General features: G+C 38.9%; 1 protein-coding gene across 2 annotated transcripts in view; it reads right to left on the bottom strand.

Moving 5' to 3' along the window:
• Positions 1-2438: 2438 nt before the first annotated feature.
• ERAP2 (endoplasmic reticulum aminopeptidase 2) overlaps positions 2439-12373 on the bottom strand; it is a 37293-nt gene continuing 27358 nt past the window's right edge. For both annotated transcript variants that reach the window (XM_081090114.1, XM_081090115.1), the window contains 6 exons: positions 11974-12130; positions 11095-11279; positions 7932-8093; positions 7306-7446; positions 5203-5284; positions 2439-4127 (listed from right to left, as the gene is read on the bottom strand). In XM_081090114.1, the coding sequence (XP_080946240.1) occupies positions 3984-4127; positions 5203-5284; positions 7306-7446; positions 7932-8093; positions 11095-11279; positions 11974-12130 (871 nt within the window). In that variant the 3' untranslated portion in view covers positions 2439-3983. The remainder of the gene's footprint in view (positions 4128-5202; positions 5285-7305; positions 7447-7931; positions 8094-11094; positions 11280-11973; positions 12131-12373) is intronic.

Raw genomic sequence — 12373 nt, 5'->3', positions numbered from 1 at the left:
GGTAAACAGAAGGCTGAAATCAACATTCACCTTGAGGATATCTGAAGCTTCAGTTTTTATGTCTTTGAGGGTGGAGGGGACAGATAACAAAGCTCGGGCCTGCCCAAGTGGGGGAACATAATAGGAAGCAAAATTCAGGTATATTCTGTTTATAAAAGACTCAAAAGAAACTAAAAGATATAGAAAAATTCAAAGTAATAAAATACAAAAAGTTTTATCAAGCAGACACCAATCAAAAGAAACTAAAGGCATAACTATGTAAACATCTAGTATTACTAGATATAAGAGGTTAACGTTTGGTACTGACAAGTACAGAATACTATTATAGCAGTAAGAAGAAAGTGAATTAACATCCCCTTTCAAAAAAAAATAGCCTGGCACTATCTTATAAAATATTAGATTATCAGCCACACAAACCCAAGTCTTTCGTAATCTTTTTCATTTTCCTTCCTTATGATTCGAAGACGTGATGTTGATGTGATTAAGGTTTCAGGAAGCAAACGATATAATACATGATTGATTTAAAGTTTATGATAATTTTTTATTTTATTTTTGTTAATCCTCACCCGAGGATATTTTCCCATTGATTTTTAGAGAGAGTGGAAGGGAGGGGAAGAGACAGAGAGAAACATTGATGTGAGAGAGACACATTGATTGCTTGCCTCCCACACGGCCTGTAATCAAGGTACATGCCCTTGACTGAAATCAAACTTGGGATCCTTCAGTCTGAGGGCTGACACTCTATCCACTGAGCCAAACTGGCTAGGGCTAACGTTTATAAATGTCAAGGTGACACATAGTAAAATGGAAGACAGAAGGTCAATAATGAATATAAGTAAAGGAGGACTGCAGAGTTAAAACGTGGCCATTTAAACAACCTGTGTTTGGTAGATATTAATGTTCAAGTGGAAAACTAGCTCCTATGACTATTTGGAGGGCCACCTTGTGGTTTGGGATAACCCCCTCCCTAACTCCAAAAACAAAACAAAGCAACAAAAACCCATTCCCCTCACCCCCACTCCAGGAATTTCCCTCAGAAAAATCAAGATATCTTGTAGTCGTAGTTCCTGGCCAGACTTGCTTCTCTGGAACCTCAAATAGACCCAGTGACACAGCAAGGAATGAAATGCAGAAGTGTGCACATGAGACGGGCAAATTCCTGCCATGGTGGTGAGTTGGACTCTTGAGGACTGAAGTGCCTACTTCCCCCACATAAAACCTGAAAGGGAACAAGCTATTGGTTCTGGGACCCCTGATTTGGAAGGTTTCTCATTCTGAGAAGGTTGCAGAGATCACAGAATTCTCCCTGGGGGCTCTGTGGGGAATCAGGGAGGCACAGAGAAGCTGTGTTTGCTCACTCCTCCAAATATTCATCATGTTATAACTCTTCCACAACTTGTTTGTTCATTTGGGGTAAAACTAACTTTAGCCAAGTCTTATTTGGTATTGGGGGTCTGGTATGCACCATAAAGCTTTTGAAATACCACACTAGTAAGAACAATACATTAAAAAAACCTATTTGTTAAAACATTATTGATACATTAATTCTCATGTTTATTCTCATTAAATAATAAAATTGCTTCTTTCTGTACTCAATTCTTAAGAATCTGAAAAATTATAAACGTACTTAAATAAAAAACTAAAAGAAAGAGAGTTAAAAAAAAAACAACATGGAAAATTATAATAAACTAGGGGCCCAGTGCACAAATTTGTGTACCTTGAAAGGAACCGTGGGCCTTGAGGCTGCAGTAGGCACAGGGGCAGGTCTGGGCCCATCCTCTGAGCCCCTGTCCAGCCCCTCCTGCCGCAGCCCCACCCTTCCTAGTCACCTGTCTGCCAGCAGACCCGCTCCCGCTGCCACTGCTCCCACACTCTGATGGCACTGGCCCTGCTCGCACCTGCTGAAGGCATGAAGCAATTGGGGCCAGGGGGTGCAAGTGGGGCCAGCACTGTCAGCAGGTGCAAGTGGCAGCTGCTGCTCCAATCACCCCACTTGCAACCACTGATGGCGCCAAGAGATTGGGACCGGTGCCGGGCACTGGCAGCAGGTGCGAGTGGTGGCTCTGGTGCCAGCTGCAGGTGTGAGCAGGGCTGGTGCTGGCAGTGGGTGCGAGTGGCAGCTCTGGCGCCGGCAGCGGGTGCGAGCAGGGCTGGTGCCAGCATCAGGTGCAAGCACCGGGCAGGACCGTGGCACACGGGAGCAAAGAATTTAATCACCAGAGGCTCACCCCGATGACAGCGACCAGTGCCCCGCCTTGGTCTGGTGCCCCCATTCACCTGCTACACCAACCCGCCATGGCCAGTGCCCGCCATGTTCCACACACGCCCCCTGGTGGTCAGCACACATCATAGCAACCAGTTGTTAGATTGTTCAGTTGTTCCACCGTTCAGTCTATTTGCATATTAGCCTTTTGTTATATAGATAAAATATTGTACAAAAGAAGGAACTTTAATTATGGAAATGTTGATAGCACAGTTCTACCAAAACTCACATACATTTCACTACTTAATGTATATATTGTCACGGTGGAAAAAAAATTTGTCTTTACTCTTTCAGTTTCCTTAAGCAAAAGTCTGTATAATTCCAGAGGGATATCACCAAGATGTTATACAGATTGTGGTGGAACCTTGAAACTTGGTGGAACTCTGACTTGAACTTTGCCAATTTCATGCAGATGTAATGTGCATCTGATGTGCTCTTTGCTCAGGTCAAATCTATAGTCAAGATGCTTCAAAGATTCTAAGAAATTATTTGAAAACAATCTTAACAAAACGCGTATTGGGTCATGCCCACGGTCCATCCAAACTGTATTCTGTCTCTGACTGAGAAAGGTTATAGACTTTATGATAACTCCAAAAGGGGTTGGATAATACCCCCAACTGACCCCAGCACCATTACCCCAGCTTCCCTTAATAACCCAGACAAATTAATCATTGGTGTATTTATTCACAACTTTTTATAACTTATTTATACCTCAAACTGATTCATATGTGGGATCATTAATTTATTAAATGTACTGCCTGGATGTAGAGGGGTGTTTTCTTTATTCCAAATATCTTATTCAAACAATTAAGAGAAGCATTTAGAAAAGCATTTCAGAGATCAAGAGGTTCCCTTAAAACATGAAGAAATACTAAAATTGGGTTACAAAAATATGATGCATTTAAATATTTACATTAAACCACTATTTAACCCAAATATATACAATATAATTTAATTCTGCAACTTTCAAAAGTTTCATAAAAAATGCAACAGTGTATGGATTAAAGTGGTGTGGTATAGTCTTTCTCTCCTGTATCTCTGTGACTATAGATTTTACTTCCTTTGGAGAAGACCTCAAAAGGTTCTCCTGAGGCTCTTCGTGAATGTGAGGCTCAAGCCAAGAGGCCCTCCTGGCCTCCCGGATAAACTCTGACATCTCGTTTCTAATAATCTGAGATTTGGTGACAGAGCCTCTGTTATCCTGATATTTGCTTTATATTTGATTCAGATTTTCCATAAATGGTAATAATTAAACTAGTCAGGCTAAGTTCAAGAACAGGGAGAGTGGGAGATAGCAGGATGCAAATGAGAGATTTACTTCATGGATCGGCTGTGTTTCCCTGGAAGTAAACTGGTTGAGTAAACTCCAGGATACTAGGCAAGCTTAAAAAGCAGCAAAGTAACAAAGCGTGGCACAATGTGAGGCAATGTAGATAGTTTGTGTTGCAGCTAAACTATTACAGGAATATCTATATGTCTATATCTGTATCTCCCCATATCTTCATTATTCAGAAAGTTTACTTTTAAAAAGGCTTCTGAACTGGCCTTACCCTACCTTTAATGTCATTCACTGGTCCACGAGGGACCATAGCTTAGACCAAGCAGCTGTGCTGGCTGATTTCTTGAGGCTTCTGAGACAAAATATCTGGACCTCTGACTTGAGCTTTGCCAATTTCATGCAGATGTAATGTGCACCTGATGTGCTCTTTGTATTGACCATTTAAGTCCTAGCCAGTAGCCAAGTCCTGAGAGTGGGAAGATTCTTCTCCAGCCACTTAATATTTTTGGATATGGTTTCCAGAACAGTTTGAAAAATATCCAGATGTAATCCTTGAGCTTTAAGAGAGTCAAAGAACAGTTTCACCTGAAAAAATAAGCAAGAATAGAATTACATGGTTAAAAAACACTTTCTCTTCCAAAGGGTTTCAAACAGCTTGCGAATTATACAGACACAGGTGCAAGCATTCCTTCGCCAATCTCTAAAAGGTTATTTTCTTCTTCTCTTCTTCTTTCTTTCTTTTTATTTTTTATTTTTTGCATAGTTAGTACTTCACTTATCTTCAAACAATAAATAAAGACAGGAATGATAAACCCTCATCTTACAAGTGAGCACACTGTGAGTAAAAAGTTGTGATTAAGCCAAGTCATTGAGTTTGTAGTGAGCTGGATTAAGTTCTAGAATTCTGAGTTTGCTTAAAGTGTAAATAAATTCAGGATTTATTGTGGAAAGAAGATGTAAAACACCAGAATGCTTCAAAAAAAAAAAAAAAAGAAAAAAGAAAGAAAGAAAAAAGACAAGTAGAATTGCCAACAATAGGAGTTGTTAAAAACCTTTAAGAACTCTTTCAAACTTCAGTATAATCATTCATGATGATACAATAGTGAATAAAATAACACAAAAGGACTCATCTCTCAAGGGTAATTTTCATTTTGAATGCTATGTATTTTAAAATGTTCTAGGTTCTAGTCCTTTGCCTTCCATTTACTTGCTACATGACATTGGAAAAATAAATTATTTTCTTTTAATAAAATGAGAACGCCAAACAAGATTGTACCTGTTTACTTTCAATTCCACCACTTGAACATTTATTTTTAAACTAGAGACGGATTCGTGCACCAGTGGGGTCCTTTGGCCTGGTCTGTGGGGATCAGGCCAAAACTGGCTCTCTGACATCCCCCAAGGGGTCCCGGATTGCGAGAGGGTACAGGCCATGCCAAGGGACCCCACCGGTGCATGATCAGGGCCAGGGAGGGACCCCGGCCCCTCTTGCCCAGTCCGGATCTGCTAGACCCCAGCAGCAAGCTAACCTACCAGTCAGAGCATCTGCCCCCTGGTGGTCAGTGTGCATCATAGCTACTGGCCAAATGGTCAAATGGTCGGAGGGACAATTAGCATATTAGGCTTCTACATATATAGATTGGTAGCAATAGTCACAAACCTCTTGTAACTCATCCTTGGAAGAAAAGTGAGACGTTGTGCCAGAGATGATTATTCTCACATCAAATGAGCCCAAGCCAAATCTGAAAATAAAAGCAATTTAAGTAATAGAAATACTGGCCTTATGTTTATTATATCATACACTTTTTAAATGTATAACATTAATAGCTATATGATAAGCTTGTATACTTACAATAGGCAGTATTAATTACCATAAGAATAACTGATATTCACCCAGTAAAATCCCCAAGGTATGAAATTTATCAAATTTGACCATAAAATTAAAATGTAGATAAAGCTGTCCTGGACAGCGTAGCTCAGTTGATTGGAGTGCCGTCTGCATACCGAAAGGTCTTGGGTTCAATTGCAGGTCGGGGTACATACCCAGATTGCCGATTCCCCAGTGTGTGTGTTTTCGGGGGGGGGGGGCATGTGGGAAACAATTAATCGATGCTTCATTCTCACATCAATGTTTCTCTGTCTCTCCCTCCCTCTCCCTTTCTCTCTCTCTAAAATCAATAAAAATTTGTTTTAATGTAGATAAAGCTATTTTAGGAAATATGACTATCATATTCAGCAATGCTTATATTTAAATTTATGTTTAAAGCAGCATTCTCTACATTTCTTTTTTTTTTTGGCTATGCACCCCATCAGTAAAGGTTCTTGGACCAACAACTTCCCAAATTACATTTTATATATGAGTTAGATGCACCAAAGGCCAAAAAAATAAAATTTAAATGGCATAATAAATAATATATGTGGTGATATTTTCTTCTTGCACTCCAATGTATTATCTTACTTCCCCAGCCCATTTTTGGATACCACTGTGCTTAAACATTGTATTTATTAGGGCAATGTTACTTGGTTGAGCTCTCATTTGCAGCCACAGACTGCATCCTTCAGCTGGTGTCTTATACAGAGAATTCATACCACAGGTCGAAGGGATTCATGCTGGAAAGCAGAGCACAGATACATCTAAGAAACGGTTCCAAGTCTAGGCTCTGCACATGGTCAGGCAGGAGGATAATTTCCAGTTACAAAGGAAATCTACAGCATTGCAGAACAAGTCTGATCATTTCAGGAGGGAACTGACAGTCATGCGAACATAACCAATGGTTCCAATAGGGTTTTTATGGAAACACTTTTTTCCCCCAGCATTTTCTAACTGTTTGGTTTCAGGTGGATGTCAACCCCTCTCTTGAAGGTCTGGGAGAAGGGTGTAAAAAGGACTTTTTGCTTACGCATATCTGTGAGGACTCTGCGTCTTTTATGGCTAAGAAATGACAGATAAGAGGAACTGGGGGTAACTGACATCAGAGACGCTAACTGACACTGTTTATCTTAAAACAGAGAAAATTCCACAGCTCTTTCATACTGAGTATTTTCCTTACAGTATTTCATAAGTGACATTTTGGATGTGGATGAGGAAATGGCTGGGCACCTTAGCAGGGGGTTTGTTGTGAGAGAAAGCAATGCCATTCTGTACATTCCTATGAAATGTAATTATTACTGTGTGTCCCCCTAGCCCCCCACCACCCCTGGGAATATGTTAGGCCCAGGAGCATACTGGAGTGAGCTCTGGTTCTCCCAAAAATTGAAGCTCCAGAATAGACACAGAACCAATCCAAAACACTTCTAATCAGATTTCTTTCAGCCACTCTACATTCCCTGCTGTGCCGCCTTTACAGGTGAACTGAGGGTGGGGCTTAGCTCTCATCCAAATTCCCCAGAACAAAAAGCAAGCCAAATATGTTTGATGCACAATATACAGATTCACTGAAGTCCTCTGGGCTGGTGCGACAGCCAGGAGTTGGGGGGATGAGGCTGATGACTGGATTTAACTCAACTAGTATTCGCTCCCAGCAATTGTTTGCCTGGGATGAATAAGAGAAATCTGTTTCCCATTCCCTTCTGCTCATTCCTCTCCCTTACACCTGGACAGAGTAATTTGTGCTAGTTAGTCTTAAACCCAATAGACTTCATTGAACCATTTGTGTGAAATGGAATCATTTATACACTTTGGGGGACACTCGATTACAATTGGTGTTAGGCAACTGAGACAGCTGGGTGAAAGAACACACAATGGAGATAAGCCAATACTAACTTTTTTAGGATATGGGTCCAATTTTCTCTTACAAAATTCCAGGCTAATTTCTGTCCCTTTGGACTTCTAGCAATTGCATGAAGAAGAGATGCCAAGTCCTGTGTCTTGATAATCTTTCCTTCCATTCCTAGTTCAATTAATCTGAAGAAATAAAAACCACATGAATTTTCATGGCATGTGTTATGTAATGATAATTAACTCACACTACCAATATATTAAAAGAATAGGAGAGAAAGAAGCATGATAAAAAATAATTGACCAAAAAAATAATAAATTCTCTACTGGCTAACATTTTTAATGTTCTAGTTAAACTTTTACTTTTTTCTAGCAGTAATTTTATTCACTTATTATTTCAAATAACTTTGATAAGATTGAAGTATCTCATATACAGGAATGTAGTTTTGTAATAATTTTCCTCCAAGGTTATGTAAGTAAAACTATATCAATCACATGTTTAATAACTACATTTTGCTATCTACATTTTGACAATATGTTTTTTAAGTCAAAGCAATTAAAATCCTGACTTAATTAACATATGCCTTTGAAATTGGTGGCTAAAATTTTAGTGACTTCACTAAATTTGTATCAGTTTACTTTTAACAACTTAGTTAAAGTAATGCACTTACTTCATTAACTTTTCCTGGTGTTTGCTGGTTGACAATGCATACAGAATTTTGTTTTTTTCAGCACCTGACATTGACAGTTCATATTGCTCCAAAAGGTAATTCCATCCTGGTGTTGTCTGAGCACCCACGGAATACACAATCTTTAAAACATCTGTTGGGATACTGCGATATTAAGCACAAAGGTAAAGAAAAAAGCTTTATGAAAGAAAATTTTTTCTTATGATTTAAAATTGCTATAACAGAATCACCCCTGACTTATTCCCAGTAACTAGGATACTAAACCTTTTTTTCTGCCAAACTTTTATAAAATTATTTTATGTAATTTTACTTTGCAGATTATCTGTGTGTTTTCCTACTGATAATAAAATGTTAGCAGGAAAAATAATCATAAAATTTTAACCTGCACAGAGGAATGAATAAATTAAAGAGATGATTTCTGAAATATAAGAGCACTGGTTTATACTGAATTCTGTCATTAAATAACCTGTATTGGTGCTATATAATTTTTATAAACATGATTACTTGCTGCTTTGAAGTCACATTAAGAGTATATTCTAATAGTATAGTATATATTATATACATAGATATATACATAGATATATTATATACATGTATATATTATATACATAGATATATACATAGATAGTATATTCTATCTGGGGGTCATTTTACAATTCTGTAAAAGTGATCAGATGCAATAATATTATTTTCTATCCACCTAAAAAGACACTATACTTTTGGGGTTTTATTATCCTATGGGATATTAACTAGTTTTAACTTTAATTCATTCTATGATTTTTAATTCCAAAAATAGTTAGATCAATAATATCTGATTTCATAGTGATGGCTTGGAAAAACCACAACACAGAGATGCTGGGATGAGGCTGGAAATTTGCATTTATCACACAGCAACCATATAGTAGAGATTGCACTAGTCTTTGTACACTTTCTATAACTGTCAAAGCGACCCAGTGAGATGGTGATCCTAATTTTTAAAAAGTGGAAATAAGCTTAGAAAGGTTAAATAGCTTGCGTAAAGGTGACATAACTAGCTATTTTGGAGATAGGTTTTAAACCTGTGATTCTAATGCTTGTGGAATTCCCACTAGACATACTTCAATATCCCAAGTGCCATTTGAATCATAAAACAAAGATTAAGTAATTAAATTCCAATCCACATTGCTATGATTCTAGTGCACTTGTCTGTATAATTTTATGAAAATTGGTAATGAATACATTTTAAGTTCCTTGTAGATGGGACACATAGCAGTTGTGTCCACTACTCTGTCCTTAACACTTACAGCCGTGCCTGGCACATAGGTGAAATGCAAATTATTATATGTTTAATTCATGAATGAATGAATGAATAAATAAATAAATTAATTAATTAATCTATATAAAGAATTCGTCATTAGGATTAATACTAATGGTCTTAAAGTTTAGAAAAAAAACCCCAAAAAACAAACCCTACAAAATTTAATTATGTGTTCTTGATTCTAAGCATAAATGAGCTTTACCCAGAATATTTTCACAGGCATAGCATCCTACTCAACATGTGGAACCATCATATCTCTTGTACCTGGGTTATGTGAGTGAGGTCATCCCTCTTATGCCTAGCACAAACACAATAGTATTCTATTATGTCATGGGGCAGCAGGATGCTTACATTTTAGCCTTACTCAAAACAACCAATCAAAAAGAAGGGAAAAATAGAGCTAAAGATTTTAGGATTAAATCATACAGAGCAGAAAAGTCTCAAAAGGAGAAAACTGGAATTGCTTTTTTTTTTTTAAGGAATAATTTGCCCAGCCAGCTTGGCTCAGTGGTTGTGTGTTGACCTATGAACCAGGAGGTCATGGTTCGATTCCTGGTCAGGGCACATGCCCAGGTTGCAGGCTCCATCCCCAGTGTGGGGCGTGCAGGAGGCAGCCAATCAATGATTCTCTCTCATCATTGATGTTTCTATCTCCCTCTCCCTTCCTTTCTGAAATCAATAAAAAAACATATTTTTGAAAAGGAATAATTCAAGAAAATATTTCAAAAACTTGCTGAGATTTAGTTACGTGGAGAAAAGTTATGATAGCAAATCATAGCAATTTTATACAGGAAAAAATGACATCATTTCATTACATGGTACTAAAATGGTGAATTTTTTCTTCTATTTTTTTAAAAAAAGAATCTCCTTTAATTTACATAAAGATTTTCTTAAAACATCCAACTCCAGAGTCAGAGTTTTAACAATAACAATATAAAATCATGTGTTGGTCAGAAATCAAGGCTGGCATTGAAATGATCGCAGGCAGAGTCTGTTAGTGCCTATGAGTTGCAGCCATATAACTGAAGTGCAATATAATCCACTTGATCGCGGGCATCTTTCTCATTTCTACTAACCATGGAATCAATTTTGCTACCATGTACATTCTTTAAATGGCTCAATTCATTAGTTTCCCATCCAGGTGGAAACTTGGGGACAAGGCTTGGTCTGTGGTATTGGTTAATGAGGAAGTAAACACATTTTTTAAAAGGCACCCCCCTTTTCTTTCACAAGATTCCTCAAATGATCACTGAGGTTTCAATTGCATATGCATTTTACATTGCTTTTTATCTTTAAAGGGCACCGTTTTTGGAGATGGGTGTCCCTCTGCTTCCACAGTCTGGCGATCTTTCTGGTGCCATGCCAATGTTTATTTTGCTCTCCCCTATAGAGACTCAAACCTCACTTTCCACAAAATCTATTGGCCACTTACTATGTGAGAGCATGAGACGAGAGTATATAATTCCCAGCATGGTTTTTTCTATCTTTACTAAAAGGTTTTAGCTCTATTGTTCTGCATGATCAAAGACTTTTACATTAGTGGAAGGGACAACCTGGCTTGGCTGGCATGGCTCAGTGGTTGAGCATTGACCTATGAACCAGGAGATTATGGTTCGATTCCCAGTCAGGGCACATGCCTGGGTTGTGAGCTCCATCCCCAGTGGCGGGGGGTGAGGGGCTTGATTCTCTCTCATTATTAATGTCTCTCTCTCTCTCTCTCTCTCTCTCTCTCTCTCTCTCTCTCTCTCTCTCCCTCTCTCCCTCCCTCTCCTTTCTTCTCTGAAATCAATAACAAAATATATTTTTTAAGTGGAAGAAATAAGAAATAGGACAGAAGTCTAGATCTACTTTAATTTCCCACTGGATTCCATCCACTGAGAGAAGAGGTCAGTTGCCTTCTGAATGCAAGGAGCATGGTTCAGGTCACAGGCCAGCTTCAACAGGGCGGAGCGGAGCATACTGTCCCAGACGGAGCCCTCGTCGCTCCAGCTTTGCGTGTCAATCACTGGCTTGAAATACCGGAGAAGGTAATGCTGCAGAAAGCACAGGATGGTTTACAGAGAGGCTAAATTTAGTTCTTAACACAGCTCTGACCCATCTAAAGGCTCAGCGCTAAACTATCTGCATGGACCTTTCCCAAAACACAGAACTACTTACATTTCTCTTCTCTTTTTTTCTGGCTCCAACTCAGCATACTTAAGAAACAAAGTTCGCTTCTCCATTAAAAATATGATTTAATTTCCTCTTTGAGAGGAAACCATCAGTTGATATGAGATGAAATCACCTTAGGAGGGATGTTTTGCTCATGACCCTGGTACGACTCTTAGAATGGTGATGGCCAGAAAGAAGGGGCATCCACCCAGCAGGCACTGTGGTGTTAACTGTGCGATCAGCCAGTGTCCTCAGCTTCTCAAAAATTTAACCCCAAGAGTCCACACAAAACAGACCAAGTCTCACTGATCCTCCAGACCAGGGGTCCTCAAACTTTTTAAACAGGGGGCCAGTTCACTGTCCCTCAGACCGTTGGAGGGCCGGACTATAGTTTAAAAAAAACTATGAACAAATGCCTATGCACACTGCACATATCTTATTTTGAAGTAAAAAAACAAAATGGGAACAAATACAATATTTGTATTTGCATGTGGCCCGCGGACCACAGTTTGAGGACCCCTGCTCCAGACACTGTGTATTTATTTACTTAATGAATTTTCCGAACGTCATACAAACCTTGAGGTTTTCAGTGACATCTGAGATATTCCTTCTGTCTATCATGTGGTAAAACAGTTCTAAGTATCCCAGACCTTTGAGGAGTGCAAGGCTGCTTGTTTCATGTTGGAGATAGCGGGTCAGGTCGAGAGCTTTATCTAGGGTCAACCTTCCTGCACTGAGAAATAAAACAAATGTCGGTGGTTTGTGTATGTCTTTCAGTTCTTAATATTAACCATGATATAGAGAGCCATAACAGAAGTTCATTATAGCCGGTCCATTTGGTTTAAATCCTAGCTGGGCCACTCACTAGCTGTGTGATCTTGGAAAAATTACCTAACCTCTCTGGGATTCAATTGCCTTCCTTATACAATGGGGGGGGGGTGGGGGGGTGGGGAAACAATAGTATCTTCTTTTATTG

The sequence above is a fragment of the Myotis nattereri genome (assembly GCF_964212035.1).
Source record: "Myotis nattereri genome assembly, chromosome: 4".
NCBI lineage: Eukaryota > Metazoa > Chordata > Mammalia > Chiroptera > Vespertilionidae > Myotis > Myotis nattereri.
The sequence above is the reverse complement of the archived record's forward strand: the minus strand, read 5'-3'. Positions and strand labels throughout refer to the sequence as shown.